The sequence below is a fragment of the Notamacropus eugenii genome, chromosome 7, assembly GCF_028372415.1.
Source record: "Notamacropus eugenii isolate mMacEug1 chromosome 7, mMacEug1.pri_v2, whole genome shotgun sequence".
NCBI lineage: Eukaryota > Metazoa > Chordata > Mammalia > Diprotodontia > Macropodidae > Notamacropus > Notamacropus eugenii.
In genome coordinates this window covers 3,886,862-3,909,425 of record NC_092878.1, presented here as the reverse complement: position 1 = coordinate 3,909,425, position 22,564 = coordinate 3,886,862, and the positions used below count along the sequence as shown (strand labels likewise).

General features: G+C 39.5%; 1 protein-coding gene across 6 annotated transcripts in view; it reads left to right on the top strand.

The window, feature by feature from the left end:
* Positions 1-22,564, top strand: part of GALK2 (galactokinase 2) — a 178,370-nt gene that overhangs the window by 70,336 nt on the left and 85,470 nt on the right. For 5 of the 6 annotated variants that reach the window (XR_011970720.1, XM_072625048.1, XM_072625051.1 and 2 more), the window contains exons 4-5: positions 1,326-1,416; positions 5,531-5,677. Coding sequence is in view for 5 of the 6 variants with exons in the window: in XM_072625048.1 (XP_072481149.1) it covers positions 1,326-1,416; positions 5,531-5,677 (238 nt within the window). In the remaining variant the exon portion in view is untranslated. Of the gene's footprint in view, positions 1-1,325; positions 1,417-5,530; positions 5,678-14,278; positions 14,615-22,564 lie in introns of those variants that run through there. The other variant, XM_072625049.1, reaches the window with a different exon arrangement.

The following is a 22,564-nucleotide window of genomic DNA, read 5'->3' as shown; positions in this document are numbered from 1 at the left end:
AATTTGTATGCCTGTTCTAGATGTGAATTTATGGGATCCTGGCTTCAGGGGGTGGAAGGGCTGAACATCACCAGTAATGAATGACAGGAGTCTTAACTTGTACAATTGTGAAATCAAATCAGACTTTGAGACCTTTCAAAAATCATGAGATTTGGGAGAATTCTCCATTTTCATTGTTGTACTTTATTGGTTTTTCTCTGTATCTTTTGATTTTCCTGCTGTGTGTTGGCTGGATATTACACATATGTCCTTACAATTTGTATCAAATACAGTACAAGTTGATAGAATTTGTAAATCCTGACATTGTCAAGACTTAAAGGTCTAAAATGACAAATCGATCAACACGTACATGTTAAAGGCCTACTACATGCTAGACTGGGGATATAGACAAAATTATAACAATCCCTGCTATCAAGAGGAGCTTAGTTTATCACGTGATAGAAGAAGTTGGGAGTTCGTACAGTAGATGATGCTAAATGATGGAATTGCTGAAGTTTTACATTTTTTTATGTGAAATCATTATCTGGTGTTTTAACATAAACTTACAAATCTGGAATTTGAAAACAATCCTTTTCATATTTTCAAGCTCAGTTTCCCACATTTCTTTGCCATTTTAAATTTTACCATTTTCTGGGATCTCTTTTGATTACTATTAAAACACACTGAGGTTTCTCCCAAATAGGTCAGCGTATTTTAACATAGTAAATCTATGTTATGAGAGGCCTCAGGGTGCCATGAGTACAAGCCTCCTTTGCTTACTTACCTGTGTGACTCTGGGAAAGGTATTTATCCTCCCTCGTCTCAGCTTCCTTATCTATATTTTTTCTGATGCTACAGTTATTATTATTTTTACGTTTTGATATAGTCTTTTCCAAACAGAGTAGACAGTAAAACCGACTGTGTGGATGAATGGCAGGGTATATGAAGGCAGTTTTGGGACTGGCTGTTTCTTCAACCAGGAGTGAATGAATGAGGTTGTGTAAAACTGAGCAAAGCCGTCTTCCTATCATTATCATGTGGTTCAACTTTTACAGAACGAAATAGCGAAAAGCTGGAAGAATATCTTGGCTTTTCACAGAATGTCAGGAAATAGTGAAGTCAGTGGGAAGTAGTTCAGGTTACTCTCTACTATATTTCTTAATCCTAATAGCTTGGGATACTGGGATGCTCCTGTGTAGACTGTAAAATGTTTTGAAAATGTGTCAAGGAGGAGATAAAAATGTTACTGTATTGTCAGAAGGTGGCAGCAGTTAGCCATTTGTTTTTCAAGGAACTGAACTGACTGACTTCAAAAATAAACTTTGCTATATCTTTTGTTTCTGCAGGGATTTCAGTACCAGGATTGATAACGTTCACATTGATAAAACCAAGCCTCAGTGGCACAACTATTTCCTATGTGGACTTAAAGGAATCCAGGTAAATGATGGTAAATAAAGAACATTCTACCAATTAAGACAAATTGTATTTTATGTTTTATTAAGATTCCTCATACTTTTGTTACTAATGTGATTTTAGCCTTCATTGGGCTAATTTTTTGCCTCTTCCTGTTGTAAAGATTTTAAGTGAGGCACTATGGCCTCAGTAATGGAGAGAACTGGGACAGATATTCCAGCTTTGGTAGAAGAGGGCTTGGGTAGTGGTGCTAGTAGTTTCAGCTTCCATGGGACTTTTTTGGAGGTGTTGTAGGGGGGAAGGATACTAATCTAATTTAGTGGCCATTGAGGGTAGTTGTGGCCTTTTTTTTAAGGAGGGGTTATTTGTAAATTAGGGGTTTCCTGGATTGTAGTTATACATTTTCAGGTCCAGACCTATGATTTCATTGGAGTAGGGAGCTCTGATTGTGGATCTCCTTCCACATAAATGGATGGATTACCCCTGGTTACTTATAATCTTAAGAGAGGTCCTTGAGGAATTAAGCAGTTGAAGGATTTTCCCATGATCACTCACTAACATGAGTCAGAGATGGGACTTGAACTCAGGTCTTCCTGACTCTAAAGATCAACCCTCTATCAGACAGTAGATTGTCTATCTAATCTGCCATACTGCTTGGATTCTATATATCATTGTTAAGGGTAGAGGTGTAATGGACTGGCACACCATACATTCTTGCGGCTTTCATTTTTGTTAATGTTTTCATTTGAAAAGATTCTGTTCAGAGCCTTTCGATAATGCTGCCTTAATGTGCTTCCATAAATGTCCCGTATGGAAACGTTTTTGACTCTATGGATTGGCTTTCGCTAGTGTTTAAAGAAGCAATGAAGTTGTGTTATACTAGATATTTTCCTAGAAATGTTATAGAGGTGGGTTGGATATCATTGTGTTTTTGTCTTGAGAACAAGAAAGCGAAATGAAAATCGTGATTTCCTTGGGTGAAGCCAGGCATTCAGATGGCAGGAGGTAGACAGGCAGCTTCCCTGCTGAACACTAGTGTGAGTTTCAATAATTGTTTCCAATCTGGCCCTGTCATGGAGAGGCTGTAAGCCATGGACGTTGCTCTTGTGAGTCTGCAAAGTGTTTCTAAGAGCATGGTTACCGAGCTGTTACTGCTCCATAGAATACATGTAGCATCATGTCAGAGACCCAGACTGGAGCTCCAGGGGCACATCCATCACAGAAATGCATCAGATCCATGCTCCGTTGAGGTTGCTGTCTTCTTTTCATGTCTTTATTTCCCAGGTCCAAGGAAATGTCTTATGTGAAGAATTCCTCGCCAACATGAAACCTCTCCATTGCCCACTTTAAGCAATCTTAGATATTAATGGAAACTTCAGTATTTGGAATGTGTTTACCTGGCAAGTGCTGCGTGGTCTTTGTTATAACAAACTGCAGGGTTTTCTTTGCATTTTGGATAAAGGACCCTAAATGAAACAAGCTCTTTTGGGGTGGAAGGGGGGTCTTAAAGACAATCTCTCATTTGATGGCTCATGTGCCAAGCAGGTTTGTAGACAACTCCTGGCAGAAAATCTGCCTCAATGTGAGGCTGTTAGGAAACATTCAAATTGAAGTGCTTGGAGGGTCCAGAGGATAATCTGTTTATATTAAATTGAACATGTTATCCTTCTGGAATAGAGTTGTTGTGGAATTTGGCAAAACCCGTTTTCGTCTCTGAAACTGTCGTACATTTTTATTTAAACATCGTGTGATAAGTTTGCAAGCCTGATTCATGTTCAAGACGCCCTGTGGATTGATTTCTGGTTACATCTCTAAGGGTTTTCTTTCTTTCCCCCCACCCCCACCTCCCACCTTTTTTTAACAAGCTGTCGGATGTTCTGCATGAAAGGGTATTGGCAGCAGCCGTGTTTCAGTTTATAATTTGTTTGTATTTCTGGAAAGGAAATTTTTAGATGATTTGAATTGAAAAGAAGAAACCCAGCCAACTGAGTAACTGAGTCTCTTTACTTACAGACCACGTGAGGTTTGCCTGCTAATTTTAGGGAAAACTTTTAGGGTCTGTCCCTTGCAGAGAATAAGACATATTTCTCTAGCTGTTGTTTTAGCTTGTTTACAAAATCTCTCCCTGGCCTGTTGCGTGTGACGGTATGTCATACAGTGGGGTTTCCCACTTGCATGACATTTGGTTTCTGCATATATTGAATTACATTGACATTATATTCTTGAAGAATAGGTGGACTTATTATTTCAATTCTCAGTCCCACAGAGGATAAGGAATTTTCTTGATATTCCTCCCTAAGCCATAAATGTAGCTTTTAATCCCCAGAGTGCCAGCTCTGTAGTCTAGGCCACAGTTCTAACCAGCCTAGAACTTCTCATGCCCAGGTAACATGGCATACTCAAGTGGGAATCAATGGGGTTAAGGTTCTAGTCCTAGATCTACCATGAATTGTTTATAGGATCTTAGGCACATCAGTTCATGGTCTTGGGCCTCAATTACTCTGTGTGTAAAAAGAGCAGGTAGGATTAGATGAGGGCCTTCCTAGGTCTGAGGTTATATGATTCTCATATCCTGGTCCACAGAACTGGACAGCCTATGCTTCCTTGAGGCTTTTCTGTCTCTTGTGTATTTCCCTCATAATTTAGAGTTTGCACTTTTATTTGTGACTGTTGGCCAATTGGGGCTCCGTTGAAAGCTACCATATGGCTCAATTGTATCTTTAAAATGCTAGTAAAAAAATCTGCATTTCCTCATACGTCTGACTTGCATTAAATCAATCACAGAATGCTGGCCCAGGGTTCTAACTAGAGAGGAAAAGTTCTTTATGAGAAATCAGAGTCCTATGCCTGAGTTCTACCCTGCTGTTTACTTGCAGTGTGATCCTGGGAAAGTCTCTTAACCTCTCCTCGTGCCTTGATTTCTCTATTTGTCTGATAGAACTAACGATTCTTGGAGTTCTGTTCCGAAGAGGAGCTTCTGTTGGTTGGACCTCTAGGAATACCAGTTTTTATTCTGGGTAACTTTCTGTGGTAGTAAAGGGTTTAACATGGAAAAGAACCAGCCCTTCTAATTTGCATTATTTGTTGCCTCAACACTTGAGACAACTAGACTTATTATTGATTTCCCATGCCATTATAGATTGGTCGATGGCTCTTTGGGGTGGGAGGACTGTCATGAGGTGTAAAGAGCTGTCACAGAGGGCAGAGCTAGGACCCAGAGGAAGCAGTTCCAGAGAAGCAGATTTCAGCTGAATAGGATGAAAAACTTCCCAATCCAGAAATTCATCCTCAGCCTTTTGTGTGCATTTGGCCTTGGTGAAGGAGTGGGGACCTATGAACCCCTTCTCAGAATAATGTTTTTAAATGCATAAAATAAAATGCACATGATTAAAAAGGAAACTCATTATTTTGAAATAGTTATAAAAATTTATTTTTAAACCATTTCATGGGACCCAGGTTAAATGTCCCTGTTTTTATCCAATTGTTCATAAGTAGAATGGACCACCTCTTGACATAAGTAGGACAATTATGTGTGATTTCATTTAAGCCTCATTCAACTCCTCTGACATAGGTAGCATGAACCTTATTGTCTCCATTTTATAGGGGAAGAAACAGGTTCAGATATCAGGTTCTGTGACTTACCCGTGTTCTTAACACTAATAAATGGTGCAAGTGATCTTTCTGACCTCAAATCCATTACTGGGCTATATTGTGAGAGGTTTTAAGCAGAGGCTGCTTGATTACTTGTTGGTGGAGGAGATATGTTAGGGATTGTGGAGATGATTCCTGTTCATGTATGAACTGGACTGCATGGCCTAAGAAGTTCCTTCTAATCTGAGAATCCACGATAATATAAAAAACAAAAACAAACAACCTCTTCCCCCTAACATTTTAAAAACCGTGGGCTCTTTTTATTCACCATAGTAACCTTGATTGAATAAAACGAAAGGTAATCTGACCCTGAGTATACTCAGAATGAAGCACCGTGACAGTTATGTCATAGTCATTTCTGATGGATCAGACGACCCTGAGCAGTGTTTCTAAATAGTATGAAAATCGCCTTGTTAAAATTGTGCTCCCTGGGCCTCCTTGGATTTCATGTTGGTTCTTTTTTTTTTTTTTTAAATCCTATCTTTAGGAACATTTCAACCTCAGGAACCTGACTGGAATGAATTGTCTGTTGGATGGAATCATCCCCCCAAGTTCTGGCCTCTCCAGTTCCAGTGCCCTGGTGTGTTGTGCTGGGCTTGTGACGCTGAAAGCTAACAGGCTGAGCCTCTCCAAGGTAACTTATCAAGAAACAACGCTTTCTCTCAAGTCTCACTTGTGCCTCTCTGTCTAAATCCATCAGTTTGAATCTCAGGGCCAGGAGCTGTGATTGGCCTGAAAGGACTATCACTGGGGAAGTCTTTTCCTTTAACAGGTTCTGTTTCCTATGAAGCAGTCCTAAGGCAGCCGTTACTTCCTCCCTCCTCCCTCCTCCTGCCCCTCACCAGATGAGTGGCCTATCTGGGATTAAGTGTATTAAGATGCTCTTGGATTAAGTGTGGGGCTGACTGCATTGGCATTCCTTCCTATCACCTCATTAACAAGTTAAATTTGGAGCAAGAAGTTTCAGGCCTCATAACAGTGCCTGCTTCGTTTCACCCATAACCTTAAATTAAACACTTGACTGAGCAGTGTTTAAGGAGAGTACAGACCTGTAAGGGGACTGAACAGTGTGTATGTTTATATCAGCAGGTTAGTCAGTGTAATAAACTTTTTTTTCCTTAACATTGCATTACAAAGAGGAAATGCTTATTTAAAGGACATATAAATCCAACAAGAGGTCAAAAAGCCTTCATTTTACTAGTTCACATAAATCTCTGGCTTCACAGCTCAGAGCAGGTGTGCTTCATTTTAATTAATGCTATGAGGTTCTGGTTCAAATAAAACCTTACCATGGAGCCTTTTTTTGCCTGATGTGAACGCCAGGGCTCGGTGTACGTAGTTTAGAAGCTCACACCTGCATCAGGTCAGATTTAGGAGGAGAGTGTTGGCCAGGTGCTTCGGCTTTTTTCATCCTGTTTGAAAGTTTTGGTAAGGAAACTGGATATACAGGATGGAAAAGAATGACCAAGAGAGAGAAGAGTCAGATTTAAGCTTCATATACCCAGCCGACATCCAATAATCTAATTGAGTCTGAGGAACCCAGGACTGCATCAGGTCAGCCTGTCTCAGAAATCAGCAGGTTTTGGGATTGAAGTGGAATGATGCTTCCCCCCCTTTTTAAAATAATGGTCATGTGATGTGAAGAGTAACATGGGGAGGAGGAGATACTGCATATAAAAAATATTTTATTCTCAGGTCCTGTTTTTCAGTCTGTTTAGTCCATTGGATAATCCTTGATCAAGCCCTTTTGAAGGCCATTGATAACAAGGATATTTAGTAAAAAACAAGTAATTGATACTTTAACCCTTTGAAGGTAGACCTGGCTTATAATGGATAGAGCCAATTCCCTTTTATCAGAGTTATCTGTTAATCGTGCCTAGAGATTTTTGCATTTCTGTCCTACACATGTGATCCCAAGGGGAAGGGTGCTTGTTTACTATGTCTAGTTATTGATATTATATTTAAGAGGGACAAAGTGGAGCTTGTCCAGAAGAGGGTAAACATAATGGATAGTGATTGGGCTTAAAGGTTGATGGGCACTGATGGGTTGATGGATGTTTTTAATTTGAGGAAGAGGATATTTAAAAGGGCGGTGCTTGCTGCTTTAAAATGCTTGAAAATCTGCGACTTGGAAGAGTAATTAATTGTAATTGGGCAACTAGGTGGCATAATGGATACAATGCTGGACTTGGAGTTAGAAAAACCCGAGTTCAAATCCTGCCTTATATACTTACTGAGTTGTGTGACACTGGACAAGTCACCTAGCTTTCTCAGTCTCAGTTTCCTCATCCGTAAAATGGGAATATAATGGCACTTACAGTACAGAGGTGTTGTGGGAATCAAAGGAGATAACATACATAAAGTGTTTTTTAAATTTAAAGTTATATAAATGTTGGCTACTATACTTAACCAAAACTACTGCTATTATTACTATTAATAATAATAATGATAATAATTCTAGTTAGTGCCGGAGGACAAAACTAGGACCACTATGAAATATAAAAAACAGGGTTTGCCTCAATATAAGGAAGAACTTAAAAAAATACAATTAGAACTCTCCAAAATGGAATGGGCTGCCCCACCATCATGGTAAGCGTTCAAGCCATCTGACATATGTTGTAGAGAGGATTATGTTATAGGTCAGGAGGTTGACCTAGATTCTCTCCAGGCTCTCTCGTAAACTCAAATCTTATTGACTTGGAATCTTGTCATATAATTAATTCCTGGTTAGGCATGAGTTAGAGTAGATGATTGAATTTCCTGAACAAGCTACCTCTAACATTGTTTCAAGTCAGGAAGCAGGCAGGAAGAATGAGCAAAGGTAGAATCCCCTCTTAAAGAACTATCATGGTGTGACTGGGATGCTCCAAATGAACCCATAAGAAGAGAATGACTCCAACATGTCTGTAAGCAAAGCCTCAGAGAAAACATAGCTCAGGCACAGACTCAGCTGGAACTCTTGGAAGGTATAAAGCAAGAGGGAAAATGTTTTCATAAATGAAAAGAAAGCATTTGAGGAAAAAATGAGAAAGAATTGGAACAGTGGTACAAAACCTTGCGTCAGCAGCAAAGTCCTTGACAATGAGAATGGATCAAAAAGAAACCAAAAACTACGAGACAACAAGAAATATTAAAACAAAGTCAGAAGACTGGAATAAATTAAATAAAATGTAAGGTATCTTACAGCAAAAACAACTCACTTGGAAAGCAGAGTGAAGAGGGGAAAAATCATTAGGCTTTTTGAGTTCAGTGGTTAAAAAAGAAAAAGAACCTAGATACCATGTTTTAAGAAAATTTAAAACTGCTCAGATCTCTTATCACCACAGGGCAAAGTTGAAATAGAAAGAAGTCACCAGTCACTTTCTGAAAGAGAAAATGAAAACTCCCAGGAATTTAATAAATCCAGTGAAAAGTCAGAACTTCTAGTTCGAAGAAAAAATGTGAAGCCAGAAAGAAATAATTCAAGTACTGGGGAGCCACCGTTATTATCATGCACAGTTTAACAATCACCACTATAAAGGGATCAAAAGGTTGGAAGAGGGTACTCCAGAAGGCAAAGGATATACGCATTTATAGCTAAGAATAGCTTACTTAGCAAAACTGAGTATAAAGCTACATGTAAAAAATGAAGCTTTAATGAACCAGAGGACTTTAAGCATTCCTGATGAAAAGACCAGAGCTATGTAGAAACTTTGAATTTCTGTTTTTAGATTAATTTATTTTTAGTTTTTAACATTCACTCTTATAAGATTTTGAGTTCTAAATTTTCCCCCCTCCTTCCTCTCCAGGTATGCAATCTCATATGGGCTGTACATGTATAATCATATGAAACATTTCCTCATTAATCATATTGTGAAAGAAGAATCAGAACAAAAGGGAAAAACCACAAGAAAGAAAAAACAAACCAAAAAGAAAATAGTCCCCTTCAGTCTTCATTCAGACTCTTTAGTTCTTTCTCTGAATTTGGATAGTATTTTCCATCCTGAGTCTTTTGGAATTCTCTTAGATCATTGCATTGCTGTGAAGAACTATGTCTATCAAAGTTGATCATCGCACCATGTTGCTGTTACTGTGTACAATCTCCTGGTTCTGCCCATTTCACTCAGCATCAGTCCATGAAAGTCTTTCCAGGTTTTTCTGAAATCTGCTTGCTCATCATTTCTTATGGAACAATAGTATTTTATTACATTCATATATCATTGCTTGTTTAGCCATTCCCCAATTGATGAGAAACTTTGAATTTCAAACATGAGAGTTGAGAGATATAAAAAAGTAAACACATGTGAATACGTGTGATAAGGGACTAGACAAGGATACCCACCAGAGGATAGAATGAGGTATATGTGCTTACATTCAAATGTGGAGGCCTGGAGGTGGTTCTGTTATGTTTCGATCTCAGGAGAAGGGAAAAGAAGGTTAGGGAATATTATTTCTCATATTATCAGGGTGTGCAAATAGAGGAACAGAGAAGGAGAAGGGGATGGAGATAGCAGCTGACACTTGAATTCTCATCTGAACTAGTTACAGAAGGGAAGAAGGCATTCACACAGAGTTGGGTACAGAATACACTTTAACAGAGTAATACAAGGGGAGAGAATAGAAAGGAGAATTAGATGGAGAATAGATGGAGATATCCTTAGTCTTAAGCAAAACAAATTCTGATGTACAAAAATATTTATGGCTCTCTTTGAGGTACCAAAGAATGTTTGCCAAGAAAAAAATACCATTTTGCTATTAAGAAATAACAGGAAGATTTCAGAGAAACCTGGGAATACATGTATGAATTGATGCAGAGTGAAGTAAGTAAAACCAGCAGAATGATTTTTACAACGACAATTTGGTTAAGAGAAATGACTGAAGTGATCATCATAATGATCCAACCAGGATTCCAGAAGACTAATGATGAAACGTGCTATTCATTAGAGGACAGAATTGAGATATATTTCTTTTGGGACATGACCAGTACAGAGATTTGTTTTGCTAGATTAGACATGATTGTAACAGGGGTTTAGTTTTTCCTTTGTTCTTACTAGGAGGGAAGGAGAAAAAGGCTGGAGTGTGAGAGCAAGAAGGTGGATGTCTTCTAATTGAAAAATAAAATATAATTAAAAAAAAAAAATGACCATCTGTGAGCTCAAGGAGTCTCCAGTCTGAGGCTCTTTAATGGTTTCCTCACAAACATAGCTCATAGTGCTCTGGGGAATGAAAAGAGTACATATTCTACTCAGTCCCTGGCCTTAAGGAATTACTGTCTACCAAGAGAGACATTCTGTTTTATTCAGCAAACAAGAATGATGACTATCAATAATAATTCCTTTTGAGATAGGGCTTTAGAGTTTATAGAGTATGTTCCTCACAATAATCCCATGAAGTTGTAAGTATTCCAATAACCCATCATACCAAATACTCCAGTGTATCTGTGATCTCATCACAGCATTGTGAGCATTCCCTTGATATTTAATAATAGAGATCCCAGCCTATCCATGCCTAAGCATCCTGTGTAACGTTTTATCTTCCAATAGATTCATCCCAGGGCATCCACAATACACGTAGGAGGTGGTAGTGGGTTTGCAGAGGCTCCCATTCATTTTCAAGATGTTATGTAGATACCAGTAGAGCATGCAGGCTTTCCACTGGTTATTCTTCAGTCTTTACTACCTAACTGGCCTGCCATTTTTCCCCCTACTCATACATTTCTCTGATGACATCCTCAAAAATATTATTATTCCATTTTTTATGATAAGGAAAATAAGGCTCAGAGAGGTTTAATAGCTTGCCCAGGGTCACAGAGCAGGGGAGAACCTGTCAGGACTTCTACTAAACTCAAGTCTTTGGACTGAGTCTGTCATGAATAAATGACGATGGTGAATATATATAATGATCATTTATTTGTTGCTGACTTTTGCATGTGAATGTAGCTCATTTGAAATGATTATTACTTGACCTGCAGTAATACAGAAGGAGCAAATCCTTAGGTTTTTATTTTTTTAATAGCCTTTTAGTAAGTCATAAGGAAAATCAGAAAACAATTTGCACTGTCATTCGTTATTATGCAGAGAAGACTATATAATGACATTATGCCATTTTCCTTTGAATAACAAAAAGCTTCAGCCATGGAGTGGTTAAAGAAGAGTATTTATTTTCAAATGTCTCAGCCAGATGGTGAGTGGTAATGAATAGCTTGCAGCAACAAATAGGATGGCAGATCTAGAATATGGTCTTTAAACGCAGTCTTTTAAATTCAAGATTGAACATGACCTCCATCTGTGCTCTGCTAGTGCAAAAGCACAGGAGGGTTTGATGTTAGTCTTGGTTGTTCTTCCCAAAATATATATTTATTCGAAGTTTTGAGTCAAGGGGCAGCATAGTCAGCAACAACAAATGTTTATTAAGAGCTTCCTATGTGCCGGGTTGGGCAATGAGGTGGCTCACTGAGTAGAATCTTGGTCTTGGTGTCAAGAAGACTCCTCTTCCTGAGTTCAAATCTGGCCTCAGACACCTACTAGCTGTGTGACCCTGGGCAAGTCATTTACCCTTGTTTGCCTCAGTTTCCTTATCTGTAAAATGAGCTGGAGAAGGACATGGGAACCCACTCCTGTGTCTTTGTCAAGACAACTACAGATGGGCTCACAAAGAGTCAGACATGACTGAACAACAATGACAGATGTGCCAGGCACTGTGCTTAGTGCTGAGAATACAGAAACACCAGAAAAAGTCCGTCTTCAAGGAGCTTGCATTCTAATACATAGAAGGGAGCTTAAAGAAAAGAGGCATGGGGGAAGGGAAATATCTGGTGTAGTGGCATGGTAGAAAAAGTTCTATGGAGACGAGTCATCAGTGCAGCCTTGAGAAGAAGAATGAAGATGCGATTGTTCTGGGCCTCCTCAAAAATGGAGAAACCTGTCTATCAGTGGGAGAGGTGCGGTATTTCTAATGTAAGAAGTAATTCAAGGGTAGAGTGAGTTTTCTTTTTTTTTTTAAATTTATTTATTTTTAGATTCTGATATTCATTTCCACAAAATTTTGAGTTCCAATTTTTCTTCCCATCTCTCCCCTCCCCACTCCCCATAATACCTTGCATTCTGATTACCCTTCCCTCAATGTACCCTTCCTTCTATCACATCCCACCCTTCCCTTATCCCCATCTTCTCTCTTTTCTTGTGGGGCAAGATAAATTTCTATACCCCATTACCTGTGTTTTTTATTTCCCAGTTAAAAGAAATAATAATTCTCAACATTCATTTTTAACATTTTGAATTCCAACCTCTCTCTCTCCCTCTCTCCCTCCCTACCCATCCCCACAGAGAAGGCAAGCAACTCAATACAGGCTATATATATGTCTTGCAAAAGACTTCTATAATAATCATGTTGTGTAATACTAACTATATTGCCCTTTATCCTACTGTTCCCCCCTTTTTTATTCTCTCATTTGACCTTGTCCCTTCCCAAAAGTGTTTACTTCTAGTTACTCCCTTCTCCCATTTGCCCTCCCTTCTATCATCCCCCTTACCCCACTTGTCCCCTCCTCCCCTACTTTCCTGTAGTGTAAGATAGATTTTCATACCGAATTTAGTGAGCATGTTATTCCCTCCTGAAACCATATGTGAAGAGAGTAAGCTTCACGTTTCCCCTCTCATCTCTTCCCTTTTCTCCTCCATTGAACAGGATTTTTTAAAATCTCTTTTATGAGTTATAGCCTGCCCCATTCCATTTCTCCCTTTTTTCTCCCAGTATTTTCTTCCCTCATCCCTTAATTTTTATTTTATTATTATTTTTTTATGGATATCATCTCTTCTGATTCAACTCAACTCTCTGTCTATATGGGTGTGTGTGTGTGTGTGTGTGTGTGTGTGTGTGTGTGTATGTGTATGTGTATGTGTGTATGTACAATCCCTCCACCTACCCAAACACTGAGAAAAGCCTCAAGAGTTACAAATATTATCTTTCCATGTAGGAATGTAAACAGTTCAGCTTTAGAAAGTCTTTTATGATTTCTCTTTCCTGTTTACCTTTTCACGCTTCTCTTGATTCCTATGTTTGAAAGTCAAATTTTCTCTTCAGTTCTGGTCTTTTCATCATGAACGCTTGAAAGTCCTCTATGTCATTGAATGACCATTTATTCCCTTGAAGTATTATACTCAGTTTTGCTGGGTAGGTGATTCTTGGTTTTATTCCCAGTTCCTTTGACTTCTGGAATATCCTTTCCAAGCCCTTCAATCCCTTAATGTAGAAGCTGCTAGATCCAGTGTTATTCTGATTGCATTTCCACAATACTCAAATTGTTTCTTTCTAGCTGCTTGCAGTATTTTCTCCTTGACCTGGGAACTCTGAAATTTGGCCACAATATTCCTAGGAGTTTTTCTTTTCCAGTCTCTTCCAGGAGGTGATTGGTGGATTCTTTCAATATTTATTTTGTCCTCTGGTTCTAGAGTATCAGGGCAGTTTTCCTCAATAATTTCATGGAAGATAATGTCTAGGTTCTTTTTTGACCATGGCTTTCAGGTAGTCCCATAATTTTTAAATTGTCTCTCCTGGATCTCTTTTCCAGGTCCGTTGTTTTTCCTTTGAGATGTTTCACATTATCTTCTATTTTTTCAAACTTTTGGTTTTGTTCTCTACCTGCTTGGTTTATCTCATAATGATTAGCTTCCCTGAACTTGATTCTCTCTTTTAAAGAACTATTTTTGTTCAGTGAGCTTTTGAACCTTGTTTTCCATTTGGCTAATTCTGCTTTTTAAAGCCTTCTCCTCATTGGCTTTTTAGACCTCTTTTTCCACTTGAGTTAGCCTCTTTTTAAAGGTGTTATTTTCCTCAGCAATTTTTTGGTTCTCCTTTAGCAGGCTGCTGACATGCTTTTTAAGCTCTTCTATGGCCTGAGCCTATTTCATTTTCATTTTGGGGGTACTGAAGGCAGAGGCCTTGACTTTCTCTGACAGTATGCATTGTTCTTCCTCATCTGAAAGGATTAAAGGAGATGCCTGTTCACCAAGAAAGTAACCTTCTATGGTCTTATTTTTTTCTCCCTTTTTTGGGCATTTTCCCAGCCAATTACTTGACTTCTGAATCCTTTGTCAAGAAGAGGGTCCTAATGCTTCTCCTCTCCCTGATACAAGGCTGAGATTCAAAAATTCAAATCAGCTGCTCAGTTCCCCTCCCCCTCCCTTTGGGTGGGTGTGGGCTGCCACTGAGGGCTGAGGTTCAGATCAGCTCTTCAATTCTGCCAGAGGCTTTAAGCTCAGCTGCCTGGACAATGGACCCAGGCTTTTTCCTGGGCCACTGTAGCTGCCTGCCTCCTGCTGCAGCTGCCACCTGGGATCAGTGCTGGGGGGACTCTGCTCCCTCTTTGCCCAGCTGGGAAAGCCCTCCCACACTGACCTTTGGAGCTTTCCTTGTCGCTTGTGGGTTGAGGGATCTGGGACTCCAAGGCCAGGGCTGGGCTCTGCTCTGCTCAGCCTCCTACCAGATAGACCTTTTCTGTTGGCCTTCCAGGTTACCCTTGGCTGGAAACCTCTTTCACTCTTGTTCTGTGGCTTCTGCTGCTCTAGAATTCGTTGAGGGTCATTTTTTACAGGTATTTTGTCTACAGTGAATTTTCAAGGGCGACGACATTTCTGTGGCTTGGTAGAGAAAGTCCTGAGGAGATGAGTAAGAAACGCACCCTGAAAAGGAATAAAGACATAGTTGACCTGGGCCCTCTCCTTGTCCTCTTGCCTTTCTTCATCCTACTTTGTTCTCAAGGGTTCTTATGTGGTCCAACTGGCTAGGAACCAGAGCCCCATACTATAGTGGCCCAGTGTTTACACTGTTTAGAAGACTTGAGTCCCAGGTCTGTTAATACCTCTGACAGTGGATGTGTGACATTATTTTTCTGTGCCTCAGTTTACTCATGTGGGTGATAAAGGGGTTAGATTGGATTTGATGACCTTTAAGTTACCTTCCACCTTTAAATCCTACTATAAATTAAATGCTGAACATGTGAATCCAAATTCATTCACCTGATGTGGTCATTAAAAGAAAAAAAAAGACCAAATAGACCATGTTTCTATCAGTTGCATGGGAGGGTGTTTTTATTTGTGTTAGCATTCTGTTTTAGGGGCAGACTTGGGGAATGAATCATTCAGTTATTTATTTAATGATCTTATGCCGTTGACTTGTTCACTTCCTTGGGATAATGTGACTAAGCTATTTGACTGCAAATTGAAAGTCTTGCCGCTCTGCCCTTGTTTAGGTGACCTCTGATTTTTTTTCCATTTCCTTTCCTAGGCTAACTACATGTTTACCTTTAGTATAAACTAAGGCAAACAAGTCCAGTTCAGAGTACAGCAGATTAAAATACTGAGGGCCAGTGTTTGTTTCCTAGTGCTTGCAAACTTGGCCTTTGACATTGCACATTAAAATTTAAGTGTGCGAGTTTTGAGTGTGCATGTTCTGCCCTTTGATTTGGCATCCTTACTCTTTCATTTATTGGCTATATGATCTCGGGCAAATTGTTTTTCCTCTCTAGGCTCTAGTTTTTTCATCTGTAAAATTAGAGTAGTTTAGCTCTCTCTGATCTCTCTTTCCTTTCTAAATTTCTATGATCTTACGTGTGTGATAATTGTAGGGTCAGAAGAAATTCCACTGGTCTTATATTTACCTGAAGAAGAACCCTCTCTGTAACTGAAGGTTTTAAACTTTTTTGTGTCACCTATTCTTTGGGCAGAATGGTGATTCCTGTGGACTCTTATCTCTGCATGTTGTTTTAAAATAATTGAAAATGATAAATTTTAGTTAGAGGTGAGCAAAAATAAAGATACATTTTTTTTCTTAGCTAACTTCATGCACCCACTGAACTCTATCCATGGATTCTAGTTTAAGAACCTTTCCTCCACACACCCAACATGTGATCCAGCCTTTGCTTTAAAGATTCTTCAGTGAGGGGAACCCACTCTCCCCCAAAATATGCCATTTTACTTTTGACAGCTGTGATTATTAAGACATTTTTCCATTTCTCAAACTTAGATTTCCTTTGTTGCAATTTATAAGGCCATAGGATTATAGATTTAGAGCTGGAAAGGTCTTGAAAGGCAATCTAGTCTAACCCCTTCATCTTACAGGGAGGTTGTGATTTACCCAAGGTAACACAGAGAATAAATGTTAAAGGTGAGATTTGAACCCAGGTCTTCGGATCCTAAATCTACTGACTTGAAACCCAGTGCTCTGTCCTCTGTCCTATATAGCATTTAGTTGCTCCTTCAATCCATTGCTCCTGGGTTCTACGCTTTGAGTTTTATCTCAACATATAATCACTATGTTTTGGAGGCTCTAGATTAAGACTTTCACAAGAATATCTGGTAGGTGCTAGTTAACACGTAAAGAACTAGAACATTGTTAAGCATCTCATATAAGTACACAAGTTCTGTTGGACTTAGAATGATTAAGAGCTGAAACCCTAAGGGGAAAGAATTCCTTTACTAAATATGCTTTGTGTCTAGTTCCACCCTCTAAGTTTTCTAGAGGCCCCTCATGGTTATAGGTTTCCCTGGGGTAATTTATGAGATGAAATTTAGTGGCTCTTATACTGATTGAGCCATTGACTTGTGCATGACTATACGTTATTTATTTAACTTACGTATCCCTTAGCTTCCTCATTCTGAAATGGAACAAGAGAATAACTATTTCCTTCCTGTCCCCAGAACGGTGATCAGAACTTCTGGGGCTGAATAAATACCACTGACCCTAAACATTTTGGTAATTAGCATATTAAGAAAAGATTCAGGAAAAGAAATAGAATAGAAGGGGAAGGAAATGGCCATTTTTCAAGTATGAGCCCAACGATCAGTAGAAATCAGTGGTTTCCTGGGAGTTAGTGCTGTCCTGGTTATCCTCAATCAACATTCACTGAGCACCTGCCACAGTCCTGGTGCCATGCTTAGGCTCTGTAGGCTCTGGGGACAGGAAGAGGGAAAGGAATGAACATGGTCCTGACTCTCTAGCAATTTATAGCTTAGGAGATATATCTAAAAAGAAAATAAGGTTGTGTATGATTAGTGTGGTTGTGCTACAAAAAAGTAAGTTGTATTACGAGTTAATAGTAAGAAAAGATGACTCTGGTTTGATGGTTTGAGTAGTCAGGGAGTGCATCATAGAAGAGATGGGATTAGATCTGAGCCTTAAATGGAAAGTATGACTTCAGAAGGCAGAGAGGATAGGGAGTGCATTCTAGGAAGAGGGAACAGAAAAGCATGAGGGGTTGGGAATTTGAAGAATGTGCATAGGTGAAGTTCATTTACAAATGTGGCTGCCTATAGGAGAGTAATGAGAGCTGAAGTTGGAAAAGTAGACTTTCAAACTGGGTAGGGCTTTGAATATAATACTGAAGAGTTTTGCAACAGGAGTGATATGATAGCTGTTGTTGGGCAAGTCCTTTTATCCCTTTCTTTGGGACGTATGTTCCGAGTTTTTGTCAAAGGAAATGCACAGCATCTTGGGTTGACCTGGCAACCCTTTATGAATTCCTGTGATCAGGGGTTGTGTTAAAGAGTATTATCCATTAAATGTCATGTTGGACTGACTTTTAAAGGATCCTCCTTCTTTAGTAGGCTATAAGTATTATAGAAAGACCCTATCCATTCTCTTTGATGCTATTACTTCTCCCTTCCTCCCTTTTTAGCATGTTATTTTGGGATTCTGCTAGCTCTCCTTTGGATTTTCAGCTCCCCAACTGTACTCAGAAGACAAGTCACCTAAAGGGGTGGCTGCCCTGAGCTTAAGGTATTCTGGTGCTATATACTCCAAAACCAAACTCATGATCCGCTTCTGAAGTGTTCACCTTAACCTTATGGTTAGCCAGACAACTCAGTGTTAACTTAAGCCAAAGCATTTATTGAAATGGCATAGTAAAAAATAATCTTATAATATCAGAAGACTCATAGAGATGTGGATTTGGGAATCTTCTTCAATAGTTACATTGTTGATTGTGTTATTATTAGTTATTATTCAGTAATTATTAAGGCCACGTCCAGGGATGAGATCTTCTAGGGAGAGAGTGTGGAAAAGAAGACGCTAAACATGATGACTGGGCTTTGCTAATATTTAGAGTGTGTGAAGAAGTGGAACCACTGAAAAGAGAGAAGAAAATGAAACCAAAGAGGCTAGACGAGAACCAAGATAGGGTAGTGGCACTAGAATGCAAGAAAAAGAGTTTAAGAAAAGGATGGGGTCGAGGGTGGAGAGACCAGTCAGCTACATCTCATGATGCAGAGAAGTCAAGGGGAATGAGGACTGAGGAAAGGCTTTTGGATATAATGAAGTCATTGGTGACCCTGGACAGAGCAGTTTCTGAAGAGCACTGGATGTCCTGTACAACATGTTCAAAGCAGAACTTGTCTTTCCTGCCAAACCTATCCCTCTTCCAAACTTCCATATTACTGGGGAGGGCCTCACCCTTCTTAAGCACCAAGTTTGAACCCTCATTGTCATTCTCAACTCCAGTTTCCCAATCTCTCCAAATCTCGCCATTTCTATTTCTACAGCATTTTTTCCATACATCCCATTCTCACATGGCTACCATCCTAGTTAAGAACCTCATTATCTCTGTCCTGGATTATTGCACTGCCTGCTTGTTGGTCTCACTGTCTCATGCTTTTCCCTGCTCTAATTTATCCTCCCAACAGATGCCAAATTGGTTTTCCTCCCTAAAGTGCAGACTTGTCGCTCTTCTCCTGCCACATAGTAAAGTCCAATGTCTCTCAGTTACTTCTGGCATTTAGAAGCTCTTCACAACTGGCCCCTTCCTACTTGTCTAGGCTTATTACACTTTAATTCCTGTCTATTTACTTTGAGCTCTATTCAAAGTGTCTGATTGGCTATTACACACATGTAATGCTTCCTCTCTTGTCTCTGTGCCTTCGCCCTATCTATCCCTCATGCCTGGAATGCTCTCCCTTCTCACCTTTGCCTCTGTGAATCTCTGGTTTCCTTCAGAAGTCAACATGAGTATTATTTTCTATTAATTTCCTCACATACTAGAGCCTTCTCTCTCCCCAACCTACCGAATGTTCATTTTGTATATATTCCTTGTAGATGAAATATGTTGTTCCCCTTTAGGGCGGGCCTGTCTGTGAGTGCAGTGCCTGCTGCATAGTAGGGGCTTTATAAATGCTTGTTGATTGATTAATAGTGAAAAAAAGGCAATGTCAGACAGCAGGGATTTGAGGAAGGTTGTGTTTTGAGGAAATGGATGGAAAGCCTTTAACTTGGCTTTACGATGAAATGCTTGTCTATTGGCCCTTAGCTGACCGACTAGGATTGATTTGTCCTCTGGGTGATGTGTTGACTGATGATGTTGGTTCTGAGCTGTGTAAATTGCACTGTGAGTTCAAGGCGCTGTCTGCTTCAAATCTGAAACAGCTAAATTTGAGTTGTGAATTCTTAAGATTTTTTAAACAAAAACTAAATTAAAAAATTTGAACAAAAATGTCTTCATTGCTTTTGCCTCAGCCTCAACTTTTGAATGCAATAAATACTGAATTTGAATTATTTTTATTTTAGCCTTGGAGTAAAAAAAATCTGTTTTTGCAATATATTCCTGTCTTAAATAGACACAATGTCTGGTTTTGCTAAATTATTATCTGCTAACATTTTCCCATTTTATTCTTAGTTATTTTTTCCCTAAATCATTGTTTTACTAGCAAAGCAGAACCACCCCCTACCCCAGCCCACCTCGCAAAAAGAAAGAAAACAAGTAATGCTGCTCATGTATTGGGAAGTTCACAGAATGATACTCGTGTGTTTTCAGTGACTTTGTCTAATGTGACTTAGCCAACGCTTTATGCCCTTTGTTCAGTTTGTTTTGAGGTACTTAGAGCCTGAGAGGGTTTTTACCCTAGGCTAATAGGTACAGGCTACTTGCCCGTTAAGCAGGCACCTGTGCTCTCTGACACAACACTGTAGATCTTTTATTTCTACCTGAGGAACTGCCATTGTGACTGGTTCATGTTGTGGGTCACGTTGGCAGAGTAAGACATAACCTTTGGAACAATATACATCTGTTCAGCACTTGGATGTTTTCAGTGTACTTTCTGATTCCTCTATCTGCTAAGACATTCAGAGAGCCTTATGAAGCCAAGTAGCTTCAAGCCAGCAGCATCTCGAAACAGAGGCCTGATTGTCATAGACTTCATGGGGTGACCATGCCAAGTCTGAACGTTTCCTCTCTTTTAGGCCAAAAGGCAAAGATCTTGTTGTACCATACAAAATAGAAATGATTTTTTTTTAGCCTAAAATTCAGAAGACAGCTTGCTTGAGACACAAAGCTACAAGGTGGATTGGAGTGAAGTCTGAGTGGGTTTGAGATGTGTGAGAGTCGTAAGACTGAGTGATTTATAGAGGGAAGGGGCTATGGGGATTGTCTAGCGTCTTCATTTAATGGAAGAAAAGCTGGGGCCCGGGGAGGCTGAAATGGATTGCCTAAGATTACACAGGTAGTAAGTGGCAGAATCAAAAGTCAAGGCTAGCATGTTTTCTACTACAGGGATAATATTGCCCTTTGGGGTTGTTTAGGTGCCTCAGGTGTCATAGATGTAACCTTGGAATGAAAAGGTAAGCGATCAACTTTGTATAAGGCCATGTACTTAGAGTTTTTTCCCCTAAAAACAAATGCATGCTTTAGGGGCTTTGTTTTTCTTTTGAGTGAACTGGTAATGAATTACAGGAAGGATATGATTTTTCCAGGAAAAAAACATTGATTATATTGGGGAAGATAGTGGTGGTTTGGCGTAATAATGAGGTATGAATCCAAAATATTAGAAGAGACATAAACAGTCTTTATTATTTGGAAGAATTAGTCTTGTTGGGCATGGCCAAGATGGCAGAGTGAAGGCAGCAATCCAACTGAACTCTCCCAATATTCCCCTTTGAACAACTTTAAAATAGTGCTCAAATTGAATTCTGGAGTGGCAGAGCCAACAACAGATTATCGTGAGAAATTCTTCCAAGCTAAGACAAATTAGGAGGTTGGCAGGAGACATCTGTGACATCAGGGTGGAGACCAATCTGGAGTGTACAAGGTGGCAGCACCAGTGGCGGCCTTGGAGGTGACCACAACCGTGGCAACAGGAGGTTTGAGATCTCTCAGCCCAGAGATAGTAAGGGGTTTGGACAACTGATCAGAAAAAAGATTATGGGGTAGCAGAGAGAAGGCAGGGACACTCCTGAGTTCTCTCGAAGACCCCTCCAAAGATGTTTAAATAATGCCCTGAAATAAAGTTTGGAGTGGCAGAACCCCAAAAGGAAGGGGTAAAACAATTTTCTAGTCCAAGACAACTTGGAAGTTTGGTAGGAAAGATCTATTGCACTGGGGTGAGAGTGGATTACATTTCAGTGCAGGCTGTGTCAGCACAGACTGAGCCCCAGCAAACCAGGTTGCAGGCCTTGGGAGTGACTAAACTGGAAGAAGTGGTGGCTGCTTCCTGAGCTCTCAGCCCATAGATGGTAAGGGAGTCAAACAATTGGTCAGAAGGAGATTACAGGGGTCTTTTTGATAGTACTGGGGAAGGACTTTGTTGTTTTTCCCATACTCAGATCTGGGTTGCAGTCCTGGTTGGGAGTCCCAAGACAAAGAGGAGTACTAGCATAGCAGAGTTTGCAGCCACAGTGGACAGGGACCCTCCTCACAGTTTCAGGGCAGAAAAAGAGTGCTTATGGTTGCTCACAGTCTAGAGCACAGGTCAGGAAAGTAGTAAATGTGCCTTTCTTTAGATCACATTACCTTGGAAGAACTGAAAACCTACAGGTCCCTAGAAGTATCTCTGAAAACAGCTGTACAAAACCCCTGAAGCTTGGTAAAATTCACCCTCCGTCCTGGAAGCAGATCTCCACTTTAGCAAAGAACCTAAAAGTCAAGAAATGGGTAGGAAAAAATGAGTAAACAACAGATAAAATTCTGACTCTAGAAAGTTACTGTGGTGACAAGGAAGATCAAAACATACCTCAGAAGAAGACAGCAGAATCAAAATTCCTATATCCCAAGCTTCCAAAAAAAAAAAAAATATGAATTGGTCTCAGGCCATGGAAGAACTTCAAAAGGATTTTAAAATTCAAGTAAAAGAGGTATGGAAAATTTGGGAAGAAAAATGAGAGAGGTGCAAGAAAATAATGAAAAAAAGAGTCAGCAGCTTGGTAAAGGAAGCACAAAAAAAAGAATACTGAAGACAATAACACTGTAAAAACCAGAGTAGACCAAATGATAAAACAGGTACAAAAATCCAGTGAGGAGAAAAACATCTTGAAAAGCAGAATTGGCCAAATGGAATAATGGGCCCAAAAGACTCACTGAAGAAAACTCCTTAGAAAGTAGAATTGGCCAAGTGGAGGAGGTACAAAAGCTTACTGAAGAAAATAATTTCTTAAAAATTAGAATGGAACAAGTGGAAGCTAATGACTTTATGAGACATCAAGAAACAATAAAACAAAGCCAAAAGAATGAAAAAAATAGAAGAAAATGTGAACTACCTCATTGGAAAAACAACTGACCTGGAAA